The sequence below is a fragment of the Rhinolophus ferrumequinum genome, chromosome 23 (genome assembly GCF_004115265.2).
Source record: "Rhinolophus ferrumequinum isolate MPI-CBG mRhiFer1 chromosome 23, mRhiFer1_v1.p, whole genome shotgun sequence".
NCBI lineage: Eukaryota > Metazoa > Chordata > Mammalia > Chiroptera > Rhinolophidae > Rhinolophus > Rhinolophus ferrumequinum.
This window is the reverse complement of record NC_046306.1, coordinates 34,825,915-34,840,468: the sequence shown is the minus strand read 5'-3', so window position 1 is coordinate 34,840,468 and position 14,554 is coordinate 34,825,915. Positions and strand designations below refer to the sequence as shown.

Sequence of the window (14,554 nt, the reverse complement as noted above, 5' to 3'; positions counted from 1 at the left end):
ATTTGCTGAGAGTTTTTATCACAAATGGATGCTGGATTTTGTCAAATGCTTTTTCTGCATCTATTGAAATGATCACGATGTTCATTTTTTATTTTGTTTATGTGGTGTATCACATTGACTTGCTGGTATTGAACCAACCTTGCATAGCAGAAATGGATCCCACTTAATTGTGGTGTATATTTTAATGTATTGCTGAATTGGGTTTGCTAATGATTTGTTGAAGATTTCTGCATCTATGTTCATCAGGGATATCGGCCTATAATTTTCATCATCATTATTATTATTAATTATTTTATTTTATTTTTATGTTTTGTAATGTCTTTGGTTTTGGAATCAGGGTAATGGTTGCTTCATAAAATGAGGTTAGGAGCCTTCCCTCCTCTTGAATTTTTGGAATAACTTATGAAGAATAACTGTTAATTCTTTTTTGAATGTTTGGTAAAATTCATATGTGAAGCCATCTGGTCCAGGACTTTTGTTTGCTGGTAGCTTGTTGATTACTGATTTGACTTCACTAGTAGCAATTGATAGATTCAGATTTTCTGTTTCTTCTTGATTCAGCCTTGGAAGACTGTATGCCTCTAGGAATTTATCCATTTCTTCCAGACTGTACAATTTCTTCCAGACTGTACATTTTTTTGGAATATAGTTGTCAGCAGTATTTTCTTAAATTTTTTTGTAGTTTTGTGGTGTGTGTTGTCAGTTCTCCTCTTTCATTTCTGATTTTATTTATTTGGGTCTCCTCCATTTTTTTTTTAATGAGTCTGGTTAAAGGTTTAACAGTTTTTCTTTTCTTAAAAAAAACACACAAAAAAACAGCTCTTGGTTTCATTGATCTTTTGCAATTTTTTTTCACCTTTATTTCATTTATTTCCATTCTGATTTGTATTATTCTCTTCACTGTACTCATTTTGGGTATTGTTTGCTGTTCTTTATCTAGTTCCTTTAAATATAAGCTAGATTATTCATTTGAGAGTTTAATTGTTTTTTGAGGTAGGACTGCATTGCTATGAATTTCGCTCCTAGGACTGCTTTTGCTGCATCCCATAGATTTTATGTCATTGTGTTTTCATTTTCGTTTGTCTTAAGTTATCTTCTGATTTCTTCCTTGATCTCATTGTTGACCCTTTCATTATTTTGTAGCATGTTATTTAGCCTCCATGTGTTTGTGTTTTTCAATTTTTTTCTTGTAATTGATTTCTAGTTTCATACCATTTTGGTCACAGAAAATACTTGATATGATTTCAATCATCTTAAATTTATTGAGACTTGGTTTGTGGCCTAACATATGGTCTATCTTGAAAATGGTCTTTGTGTACTTGAAAAGAATGTATATTCTGCTGCTTTGGGGTGAAATGCTCTAAAAATATCAATTAAATCCATCTGACCTAGTGTGTCATTTAAGGCCACTGTTTCTATGTTGATTTTCTGTCTGGAAGATCTGTCCATTGTTGTGAGTGGGATGCTAAAGTCCCCTACTATGATTGTGTTACTGTTATTTCTGCTTTTATGTCAGTCAATATTTGTTTTATATATTTAGGTGTTCCTATGTTCGGTGCAAAGACGTTTACTAGGGTTATTTCTTCTTGTTGGATTAATCCCTTTATCATTATGTAATGTCCTTCTTTGCCTCTTATTATAGTTTTTATTTTAAAGTCTATTTTGTCTGATGTAAGTATTGCTATTCCAGCTTTATTGTCATTTCCATTTGCATAAAATATCTTTTTCCATCCCTTTACTTTCATTCTGTGTATCTTTGAATTTAAGTTGGTCTCTTTTAAAAACAGCAATTGTATGGGTCTTTTGTTCCTGTCCATTCAGTTACCGTATGTCTTTTGACTGGAACATTTAATCCATTTACATTTAAAGTGATTATTATTGATAAGTACATAGTTATTGCCCTTTTATTAATATTTTTTATTTTTTATTTTTTGTTTTTGTTTTTTTGTGTTGCCCCTCTTCTTAAAGAAGTTCTTTTAATATTTCTTGTAATACTGGCTTGATGGTAATGAATTCCGTTAGCTTTTTTTGGCTGGGAAACTCATTATCTCTTCTTGAAATTTAAATGATAGCCTTGCTGGGTCAAGTAGTCTTCATTGTAGACCCTGTTTTTCATCACTTTGTATATTTCCTGCAATGGCTTTCTGGCCTGAAAAGTTTCTGTTGAAAAATCAGCTGATAGATTTATGGGAGTTCCCTTGTAAGCAACTAGTCACCTTTTTCTTGCTGCTTTTAGGATTCTCTCTTTGTCTTTAATCTTTGCCATTTTAATTATAATGTGTCTTTGTGTGGGCTTATTTGGGTTCACCTTGTTTGGGACTCTCTGTACTTCCTGGGCTTGTATTTCCTTTGACAGCTTAGGAAAGTTTTCTGTCATCATTTCTTCAAACAGGTTCTCAATCCCTTTCTCCCTCTCTTCTCCTGGTATTCCAATGATGAAAATGTTGTTATGCTTAACGTTGTCCCAGAAACACTTTAATCTATCTTCATTTTTTAAAATTTTTTTGTTGTTGTTGTTCTGATTGGGTGTTCCCTGCTATCTTATCTTATAAATTACTGATTCAGTCCTCTGCTTCATCTAATTTGTTGTTGTTTCCTTCTTGTGTATTCTTCATTTCTGTTATTGTATTATTTATTTCTAATTGGTTCTTTTTTTCTGGTTTCTATGTCCTTCTTTATGCTTACTGTCTTTTTCTGAAATTCTCACTAAGTTCCTTAAGCATTCTTATAACCAGTGTTTTAAACTCTGTATCTGGTAGGTTGGTTGCCTTCACTTCATTTAGTTCTTTTTCTGGAGGTTTCTCCTGGTCTTTTATTTGGGATGTATTTCTTGTTTCTTTATTCTGGCTGCCTGTATGTTTCCTTCTATGTATTAAGTAGATTTTCTGTGTTTCTCAGTCTTTACCAGGTGGCCTTATGTGTTATGTGTCAAGCATGGTCCAGTGACTCATTCTCCCTGATCACCTGTGCATGTGTACTGGGAGTGTTCCTTGTATGTGTTGTGTGTACAAGTATTGTCCTGTTGTAGTTGAGCCTTAATTGCTTTTGGCACATCTGTGGGTGGGATTGACTCCCTGAATGACTCCCTGTGAGGATTGGCTATTCTCACAGTGTATGAGCTGCTGTGTGGGGGGTGACCCCTCACAGAAGGATTTACCCCATTGGGCTTTTCTGCCTGCTGAGACCACCCTTTGGGTGTGCCACTTGTGGAGTTAACTGAGTAGTGCTCTGGTGTGGTCTGAAGCTGGCCTGTGGGTGTGCTGTTTCTGATGTTTCTTGCTAGGGGTTCCCATGCAGGCCAATTTTAGCCTTGCCTGTGGCCAGGTCTGGTAACAGCTGATAGGAGCTGGTAGGAGCTCCTACGTGGTAGGAGCTACAGAACTATATGTAGTTGGCTGCTGCCTATGCTGGACATCGAGGCATGTGGGGATGGCCTAGCTGTGAACGGAAGCTGGCTGCCACCAGTGTTGGGCATGGGGCAGCTTAGCAAAATTGCCAGGGCCCCCCAGGTCTGTTGCCACCTGCCAGCTGCCAATAAGTCTCAGCCATTGAAAGACCCTCCTTAAGTGTTCAGACTTGGCTGGTTGACCCAGTATTGAGAGAGTCCTGGTGATAGAGCACTAGCTGGGTGGGGCGAGGTCCCAGTACATCACGCATGCGGCTGGTGGATTTTACAAAGTTAATGCAGATTCAGTTTTTGCGCAAGTGCCAAGCCCGTGGCCACTTCATGAAATGACCTTAGAACACTGCGGCCAGCCACTGCTTGCCTTGGGCCTGCAGATTACTGAGAGATCCCCAAGAGAGGCTGCAGCTCAAGTTGTGGCTGACTGCCTGCCACTGAAAGTTCCCCAGGCTGTTGCAGGCTGCCCACTGCTGTAAACACACGTCCACAGTTTGTGGGGTGGGGCTGGCTGCGCAGGGGCCAAGAGTGCCCTCAGCAACACTAGCTGTGTGGGACAGGGCAGAGACCCAGGGCTTCACCAATGTGATATGCACACTCAGGTTTTACCAAACCAATGCATTCACAGATTTGACCCCTTGGGGGAAGGTTCAACATAGAATAGATGGTGCTCCACTATACACTAGACATGAGGCTCCACACAGGGATGATGGCAGCTCTCCCTCTAGCCCTTGCACCGAAGCCACACACTCAGAATTTCCCCTCATGTCTTTGGGGAAGACCTCTCAAGTTGCTGCTCCTCCACCAGAGCCCAGGTTAGTGTTTACAAGTAAGTGAGTCTGTGTGTCGGCCCTTTAAGAGGATGTCTGGTTTTCCAGCTGCCTTCCGTCTCACCGGATGGACTAGACAAAGTTCTTGCTGATTTTCACAGCCAGATGTTGTGGGGACTCATTTTCCCAGCACAGGACCGCTGGGCTGGGGTCCCTGTTGTGGGGCAGGAACCCCTCCCTCTTCAGGGGGGACCTCCACCACTGAGGTGTCCCTCATTGTGTTCTACCACTACCTTTGGGTTTGGAGTCAGTGCGTTTCACGTCTCTGCCCCTCACATCAGTCTCTATGTAGCCTCTTCTTTTTATCCTTATTTATAGGGGTTCTGTTCAGCTAGTTTTCAGATGATTCTTGAGGGTGACTGTTCTATAATTTAGTTGTAATTTTGATGTGGTCTTGGGAGGCAGCAGGCATAGAGTTTACCTAATTCTTGGACCTTCCTCCCTATTATAGATTTTTTAACTTCAAAGTCCATGTTTTTCATTCCTAGGATTTCTATTTGTTTCTTTTTAACATCTGTCTTTTTTTGACCATGGTATTTTATCATTTTTATACATAGTATGTTAAACATATTTATTGGTATTTTCTATTCTCTTTCAGGATGCCATCTAGCTATCTTAGGTTCCTATGAGTCTAATCCTAATGTCTATTGTGACTTTTGCATATTTGGTGTGCATTTTGGATGGATTCCTCTTTTTTTCAGTAATAATGTACTATCTTTTAGATTTATGGAAAAAATTGTGAACATTGTACATAGAGTTACCACATATTAGGTTGGTGCAAAAGTAATTGTGGTTTTTGTAATTATTTTTAACCTTTTAAACCGTAATTAGTTTTGCAGCAACCTAATACTTCACATCCAGTTTCTCCTATTACTGACATCTTAAATGAATATAGTACATTTGTTATTATTAATGAACCAATACTGACATATTATTAACTAACATCCATAATTTATTCATATGTCCTTAGTTTTACAAAATATTTTCTCATGTCCCAAGATACCATCCAGGACATGATGTTACATTAGTTGACATGTCTCCTTAGGCTCCTCTTGATTGTGAGAGTTTCTCAATTTTGCTACTTTTTGTTGAACTTGATAATTTCGAGGTATACTGATCAGATATTTGTAGAATACCTATTAGAATTTCTCTAATATTTTACTCATGATTAGATCAGATTGTCACTGTTTTGAGAGGGTAATAACAGAGGACATAACAGTGGCATTTTCATTACATCAGATCAAAGGTACAGACTATCAACATGATTTATCATTGTTGGTTGTGACTTTGATTACATGGCTGAGGTAATCTTTATCAGCCTTTTCCACTGTAAAGTTCTTCATGTGTTTTATAATTTCTGATAATGAAATAATTTTGGCAGGGCTTTTTCTTTTCTGAGAATAATATCCTGTGGTCTAAGTGTTAGAAACTTACCTCCAGAGTGATTTTGAATTTGCCTCTGATAGAAGCCCCTAGGACCAACTTTTATGTTAATTTCTTGTGTTTGGGATTCTCAGACACATAGGTAGTATAAATTTAAGTACCAAACACAAAGACGTTGTAGTCTTGGGATGCTGACTTTTTAGGGGAATCTTTCTTATAGTTTCCTTGAGCCAGTGGGTAATTTTTTTTCCAAGTCCATCCTTCCACTGACACTGTAACAATGTGAGGATCTTGGTTTAGGTGAGAACCTAAGCTTTAACCTCCTGAGTTATGCAATCCTACCTCTTATCTCAAATGAGAATTAGCTCCCATCACGCTATCACCATCTGTACTAACACACAGACACATACAATATACAGTTTATATTATAGTTTGGCTCACTTGGGGTTTTCAGTACTCCCTTATTTATGTCACCCAATGATTTCTGTTTCTTTCATGTAAGCTGACTGATATACTTAAATTAATTTTTATTAAATTTTACCCACCATATGTGAGTTTGTTGTTGGACTTTCTGGTTTCCTCAGTCTACCATATTTTTAGAATCTAGAGTCTTTCTTTGAGTCCTGTTGGGTATTTCTCCCCCCAATAATACATGTATGAAAAATTATTTCCCATGGTATCTGTTCTGCAATGATATCACTGTTTTATTCAAAATTTTGTAAGTCTCTGGATTAAGAAACTGGTACACTTATACAATGGAATATTACTCGGCTATAAAGAAAAATGAAATCTTACCATTTACAAACATATGGAGATATGGATGGACCTAGAGAACATTATACTAAGTGAAATAAGTCTTATATATATATAAGTCTTATATATATATAAATTTCACATATATATCAACTTCAGGGGGGACCTCCACCACTGAGGTGTCCCTCATAGTGTTCTACCACTACCTTTGGGTTTGGAGTCAGTGCGTTTCACGTCTCTGCCCCTCATATCAGTCTCTATGTAGCCTTTTCTTTTTATCCTTATTTTTAGGGGTTCTGTTCAGCTAGTTTTCAGATGATTCTTGAGGTTGACTGTTCTATAATTTAGTTGTAATTTTGATGTGGTCTTGGGAGGCAGGAGGCATAGAATTTACCTAATTCTTGGACCTTCCTCCCTATTATAGATTTTTTAACTTCAAAGTCTATATTTTTCATTCCTATATATATATTTCATATATATATCAAAATTATATCAAATATATATATATATATATATATATATATATATATATATATATAGTCACAGGATGTGGAGTACAGCATACGGAATAGAGTCAATGAAATTGTAATAGGTATATATGATGCCAGAGGGGCAATGAATTGGCAGAGGTGCAATAGATTGGGGAGGGGTGGTTATCCCTTTGTGAGGGGGGAAATGTCTAACTATTACATTGTTTTGTACACTTAAAACTAATAATAAAAAAAAAAGTAAAGCCTGGAAAAAAAATTTTTGTAAGTCTCAATGGTTTATATTATTAATATGCAAAATAGTTATCACAATTAACATAGAATATTTCTTCACATAACTCAATGAAACATTTAACAAAGATGAGATATATCATTTCACCACAAGCGCAATTAAGACTTTAAAATAAGTTGAACTTCAGCCATGAAAACTTACGAATAAATGCTTTTTACTTTACTTTTCTTCTAAAGGTTGAACACGATGATTACCCAAAGGTTTTTATGTCAGACCTACAAGCTAACAAAATGAAGCATATGTCAGAGAAGAGAACCAATTATCTTTAATAGCACACAAAATTATGAACCTAAAATGTGATTATTTAAATGAAACATAAAATAGAGGTTATGATGTCAATGCCCACAATTCTATTTCTAAGTAACCTACCATTTTTATGTCTTAATATTTTAAATCAGAAGTGTATTACAAAATCAAATCATTGTTTTCAATAAAAAAACCTAAATCAAGTAAAATATTGACAGATTACTGTCCATAATTCTTATTGTTGATTGCTTTTCAAGCATGAGGAAGAAGAGTTCAACAGCTTAACCAACCTACTTAAAAACTTTTCCTAAGGCTTGTCCTTGATCTTTTTTTCTTTTTTGTAGTCAATAAATGATTTATATGTGACATTTTATACATTATTCACATTTGTCACTTTATTTAATCGTCATGATCTGGAAACTGAAAGAGATGTTCACAGGGGAAGTTTGGGGTAATAATTTGACATCAACAAATATGGACAAATGGTGTCCTATGGCTTAATCAAGAGCAAGGACCCCTAGTTGAGGAAGTAAATTTAAAATAATAAATGGTGAAGTCTAGGATAAACAAACTAGGCTCTACATCGTGGTCAGAATCACAGCTTCAATCTTGAAACAATGGTACTTTAAAAACGATGTCATGCAAAATCATGCACAGGATATCCAGACTCACTTTCCACTGGACAATGTGTGACTTACTTGCGAGAACCCAAACTCACCACGGCCTTTCTTGCTTCTGAACCTACCCAAATGCCCTCTCTCCAGCAATTCCTGACAAAAGGTAACTTCATTCAATGTCACCTCTTCAAGAGAAGCCTGCCTGGACTTCCCCACTGAAAGTTGATCCCTGTGATCTTCGTCTATCACAGCGATTCCTTGTTTCGCAGTACTTATTACATGTAATATTTTGTTGGCTTTGATTTTTCCTTTAGTCTCTCTAACTGCATTGTAAGCTGCTTGAACCAGAAGCCATAATGGTCTCGCTCAGCGTGCTGCCTGGCTCCAGCTCAAATGCCCCTTCTCTGTTCTTCTCCAAGCTCTTCTTGTAGCTCTGACTGCTGTGTCTGTCCTCCCATTACATAACCAAACTGGAATTATAACCAATCATTTCCATTTAGTTCATTAAATAGGATGGGGATTTTGACTTACTCATTCTTCCTTCCCTGGTGTCTTGCACATGATAGGGATTTACTTCTCAAATGGGATGAGATTTGATCCCTCTAAAGGTATCTTTCACACCATCTAGTTCTGGGGGCAGAACGGTCAGGTGGTTTCCCCTGAATGTGGAGTTCCTTGAGCTGAATAAGCGCCCCGATTTCCTTAGGCAGCAAGGTCAGGTCAGTATCCCTAAGGTTGAGTATCTGCAATTTTGTGAGCTTCCCAATATCTGGTGGCAGGATTTCAAAATCATTGTCACTTACTAGATAGAGTGGACGCAGGATGGTCAGGTAGAAGTTTCTGGGAAAATAATTTTCATTCAAGTTGTTGCAAGTCAAATCAAGAACCTCAAGAGCTGGGAGGTAGCCAAATCCTCGAGGCAAAGTGTTTAGTCTGTTCATGCCAAGATTCAGGTGCTTGAGTTTCTGAAGGCTGCTGATCTGTGTGGGCAGCTCCTCAATCTGGTTGTTAAAAAAGTTGAGCATTTCCAAATTCTTCAGTTCTGCTATGTTTGGTGGCACGGTTGTTAGCTTGTTGTGGCTGAGGACCAGTTGTGTGATGTGGGATAAGAACCATAGTCCGTTGACATCCAGCACGCTGGAGATGTCGCGGTCACTCATGTTCATTTCTGGCTGGTTCTTCTCCTGGTTCTCCTCCACCAACTTTTTCAGAGACTTGGACATGATCGTGGAGAGCAGCACCTACCAGGTTGGGTGTGAAAACGGCAGGGTTTCGCAGGGCACACTACCGTGGTGAGAGAGGTGCTGTAGACGGGGCTAAAGGCGCACTCAAACGAGGACTGCGCTCTGTCCCGGCGCTCGCGCAGGCGCACTCTGTGCCACCCTCCTTTGCACGCCTGGCCCGCGCCCAACAGACCCTATTCTTAATGAATGTCAAATCTAATTAACTGGTACATTAGCACTTTGAAGTTTGCCAATAGTTTTGAACAAAGAAATCAATAATGACAATAGTATTTCCTATTGAAATTTATAACTGGTTAAATACCTACAAGATGACAAAATATAAATGAGACAGTCGTCTTTCACTTTCCATGTAATCCATGGAATGAATGCAAATTTTCTGCATTTCATTTCCCCATCTATACAAATAACATTATTGTCTTTAGCTCCCAAAATTCAAAGAACATAATGATAGTTTCAAAGAAATTTATGAGATCCTGGCTACATAAACTTTTTAGAAATAAAAGTAATACAATGCTTAAAATAATTATTCTATAATTATGTATATGATCCTCAGGTTGCCTGCTGTAAGCATTTTTAAAGTTTTTTTGTTTTTGTTTTTGTTTTTTTAATTTAGGGAACATCTAAAGATTTTTAAAAATTATCTTTACAGAGCAAACTGGTCAAAACTGAATTATCTAAACATCACAAATCCAGAATGAGAGATAGTAATAACTCAAAATTAAAATCAAACACCTACTATATGTGGTAGAAGCTGCCAGGGATGTAAAAATGAGTAATAAACTCTCCATTCTCTGTATTTATGCTCTTATGAGGGTTCAATCAGCGATGGCCAGAATGAGAAAGGGCATTTAACCTGCACAGAGTTGCCCCTTTGACAAGCTTTTTAGATGAGACAGTTCTACTTAGGAGGGAGAATAGGTATGCAGTCAATATGGTAAACAACTTTAAAATTTAGCTTTAGAGCAGAGGAATCATGGTACCACAGTTAGAGGTGGAATCAACAAGGTATGTTGTTGGAATGGCAATTCACACAGAGACATGGCCTGGATTTTGCATCTCTCTCCTTCCTCCACCAAGAAGCATATGGAAGGCTAAATGACAAATGGCAGACAGGATTAGCACAACCAGGGCTGGGTCAAACTTCTAAAAATAGAACTAGACCAGCTCATGTGGAATGAGAAAAAGATACACTAGAAATCAAACTGGGGCAGGTAGCTGTAGATTTGGTACCTAGATTGAGATGCAAATGAGGTGATCAGAGCAGAAAGCAAGGCAGCGAGGAGCTTGTGTTGGTGATGACCACCAGATTTTGCCCTGGTTGTTCGGATGGAGGTTGGCTGCCAACACACTAGCATCAGAGTCCCCATCTTCAGTTCTAACACTGTTCAGTCCATTTTAAGTGGCAGGCCTGAATGGTAAGAGGAAACCGTTTAACCAAGGTTTTGATAACATGACTGCAGAAAAGTGAGAAGGATGATTGAAGCAGAGCAAGATACCTATGAGATATCTATATCAAACTAGAGGAAATATAACTGAATGGGTCATTTCCTTCCGCTCCTATAAGTGCTACTCATCCTCCAAGATTGCTCCGGTATCACCTCTTCCGGGAAGCCTTCTCTGACCACTCCAAGGTGTTGACTTCATCTTCTCTGCTTCATTTTTCCTATATTAAGAACCTTTCTCTTTCTTAAGATATTAATATGCAAATAAATATTTATACCTCCAACTGCACCTAATTATAAGAATCTTTGCTAATTCAATGTTGACACTCGTATAGAAGAAATAATCAATACATGATGTTGACGGAGAAAGAGAAAGAGGAAAGAAGATTAAAAGGAAGGAAAGAAAGAAAAAAGAGAAGGAGGGAGGGAAGAAGGGAAGGAGAGAGGACAAAGGTAGGTTGGTTCGGTATGTATCTGAATGTTGTTGGACCTGGCCTGGCTCCTGGTCCCTGCATCCCTCTTCCCCTTGCCTGCCTCACCTCTGGGCTTCCTGATCTCCCGTAGCAGGCCGAACCGCCTGCAGTGCCCAGGATCAATCCCACTGGATCCTGAGGAGGTCAAGATGTCAGCCTTCTTTTCTATGGTTTAGCATCACATCGCTTCCTGCCACTCTGCTCCTAAAACAAATCAGGCCAGGGCTCCTGAGTTTTTCTTGCCATGCTTCTCTCTCTCAGGACTGATAGACTATTGCTACTCTCCGGGCCCATGGCTGGGACCCATCCACCTGCTGAGCATTGCCTGACTCACTGCTAGACATGCTTGCTTGACTCTCTCTAGGGGCAATGCCCAAGGCTTTAATTGGCCTTGGTCCCTCACTGCTGACCATTATCCTAGATTCTTCCCAGCATACCAAAAGGCATGGCCAGACCTCAAGGGTTAACAAGAGTAAACCACTATGGGGATTTTCAGCAATGGATTGATTGATATATGCCAGGAGAAAACTGTGAAGGGAGGGTGAGAGGGCACTCCACACTTCTGGAAAATGGCTATTATTAACAAGACAAGTAATAACAAGTGCTGGAGAAGTTGTAGAGACAAAGGAACCTTCATACACTGCTGGTGGGAATGTAAATTGGTACAGACGCTACGGAAAACAGTATGGAGGTTCCTCAAAGAATTAAGAATAGAATTACCATAAGACCCAGCAATCCTTTTTCTGGGTATCTACCCCCGAAGTTTGAAAACACATATCCATAAATATATATGTACGCCAATATTCACTGCAGCATTATTCACAGTGGCCAAGACATGGAAACATGTGTCCTTTAATAGATGATTAGATAAAGAAGATACGGTACATATATTACTCAGCCATAAGAAAAGATGAAATGCTGCCATTTGGGACAACATGGATGGATCTTGAAATTATCATGCTAAGCAAAGTAAGTCACACAGAAAAAGTCGAGACCCATATGACTTCACTCATATGTGGGATATAAAACTGAAAGCAACAAATGAACAAGACAAACGAAAACTCATAGACACAGACAATAGTTTAGTGGTTACCAGAGGATAAGTGGGGAGGGGGGTGGGAGATGAGGGTAAAGGGGGTCAAATATATGGTGATGGAAGGAGAACTGACTCTGGGTGGTGAACACACAATGCAATATGTAGATGATATATTATAGAATTGTACACTTGAAACCTATCTACTTTTACCAACCAATGTCATACCAATAAATTTAACAAAGATTTTAAAAATAAGTAATTATGAAAGCATTCCCACTTATGCACACTAAAAAAGCACTCACACTTGTTGCTTTTTATGTTAGGAATTCTTGGCAGTAACTCAATTTTTTGTGTGAAAAGAATACTTTTCAGGATGTTTTTTCTGCTTTTTAAAGAAGGAACAGATGCCCGATGCCCATTATATTGATATTAAACTAGCATATTAATTAAAAGATCCATGCAATGAAATTCCTTGGAATACCTGAAGGAACATGAGGACGTATAACTTGCTCAGATAATTCACACAAACAGGGACCGAGAAAAGGACTGTGTTCACTGCCAAATCAATTATCAAAACTGATACACAGAAGTTATTGAATTAGTGTATGTTAAATAAATGACTGGAGCTACACTGATGGCATCTATTGTATAACACCAAATAGTTTTATGATTTCACTGCTTTTGAAGCATGCATTTTGGCATCTCACACAAACTGCCTTAATATATATATATATATATATATATATATATATATATATATATATATATACACATTAATAACAAAAAAATAGCAGGAATCCTCTCTGCAAACAGAACAGTCCAAACAGGAAAGGAGAGAGTTTAGAGAAACAGTAACTAATCCCAGGCCACTGAACCTTGTCGATTTGAAGGCCCACATTAAGGAGCACAACAGCAAGAAGCCTTCAGAGATGGGGACGGTCCGAATTTATGCTAGTTTCTTTCTCATTCTAGAAAAATGGCCTTTCCATGCATTACATCTGGGGGTAAGCATTTATTTAGTGGCAGTTGCTTACCCTTGGAGTTTTTAAAATTAACCTGCCACAGAATCACCACAAGGATATGGTATAGAATTATAGTATTGATACAAATATATGTTTTACATGTGTGTGTATGTATATACTGGGGGTGCCAAAAAAACGTATACAAGTGGACACTTTGGTCAGCGTTGCTCAAACAATAGTTCGCCGTAATCAGAAGTGTCTGGATGTTGATGGTAACCACTTTGAGACCTCTTGTAATTGCAGAAGTCAAATGTGACTTGTATTCATCTTTTGTTATCAGTGTATATTGAGTATTACAATTTTAACACAGTTTTTTCCTTTCTTAAATGTAGACATTTTTTGGCACCCTCTGTATATGTGTATACATGTGTACACACACTCACACACACACATGATTAAAACAACAGTCCTACAAAGTTATAAAAAGCCAACCTTAAATTGCCACTCTGCCAGGAAATGCCATTTTAAATGTCTAACATTATGCCTTAGGCTGCAGCACTCAGGAACATTAACAGATTGGAAGAGGGAAAAAATCCCATAAACAAAGTCTTGTTTGCTTCTATCAGCGGATTCTGGTCTTATATTAATTATTGTACAATGAAAAGGAAAAGACATTATCTAAAGCAAGAGATTATAAATTTTATTCTAGTCTACTAAGTAATTATCGGAAAGGAACTGAGGAATTTGCTCTTTAATTATTATTTTTTCTTTCTAATTCTTCTTGAGAAATTTAAGTCTGGCTGCAAACATTTTTTTATTATTATTACCTATATATTCTAAAAGTACAAAATCACTGGACTTTGTTCATATAAACATTCTTATTACAGATGACTGAACATGTATTTAAAATACAGTGTGTTCTAAAAAGAAACCTCAAATACACAAAAAAAGGCATATGGATCTGGGCAGCAAATCCAAAGGTACAAGAAGATAGTGTCATTCTGTGTACTTCAAATTATTAATTGAGCTTAAATTTTGTGAAAATAAGCCAAGGAAAGCATCACCCATATCTCAGCTGTATGTTTTCCTACCCTCTCATTAATTCTTCCTGGTGAAAACAAAGTCACCTACCTGTGCACAGAAAAAGCAAATCTGAAGCACAAAGATATTAAAAATCACAAAAGCAAAGGCAAAAAAAACCTAGAGTGTGAGTCCAGAGGCTGTCTTCACCCAGCCTTTGCCTTTATAAGCTGTGTATCCTTGACGAAGTCACCAACTCTCCCTACGTCTCATTCTCCTCAACCATTAAAGTAATATGATTAATAATAATACATAATAATGCTGATCGCATTTGAGCATCGTGGCAGAGATAGTGCTATATATTTAGC

At 37.8% G+C, this 14,554-nt stretch overlaps 2 protein-coding genes across 3 annotated transcripts in view; both read right to left on the bottom strand.

The window, feature by feature from the left end:
* MACROD2 (mono-ADP ribosylhydrolase 2) overlaps positions 1-14,554 on the bottom strand; it is a 2,095,255-nt gene that overhangs the window by 1,598,331 nt on the left and 482,370 nt on the right. The window lies entirely within an intron of this gene.
* On the bottom strand, positions 8,587-9,232 carry LOC117016236 (ras suppressor protein 1-like). Its single transcript, XM_033095436.1, is given in 2 exon segments — positions 8,587-8,667; positions 8,669-9,232. Coding segments are annotated over 2 exon segments (645 nt in total).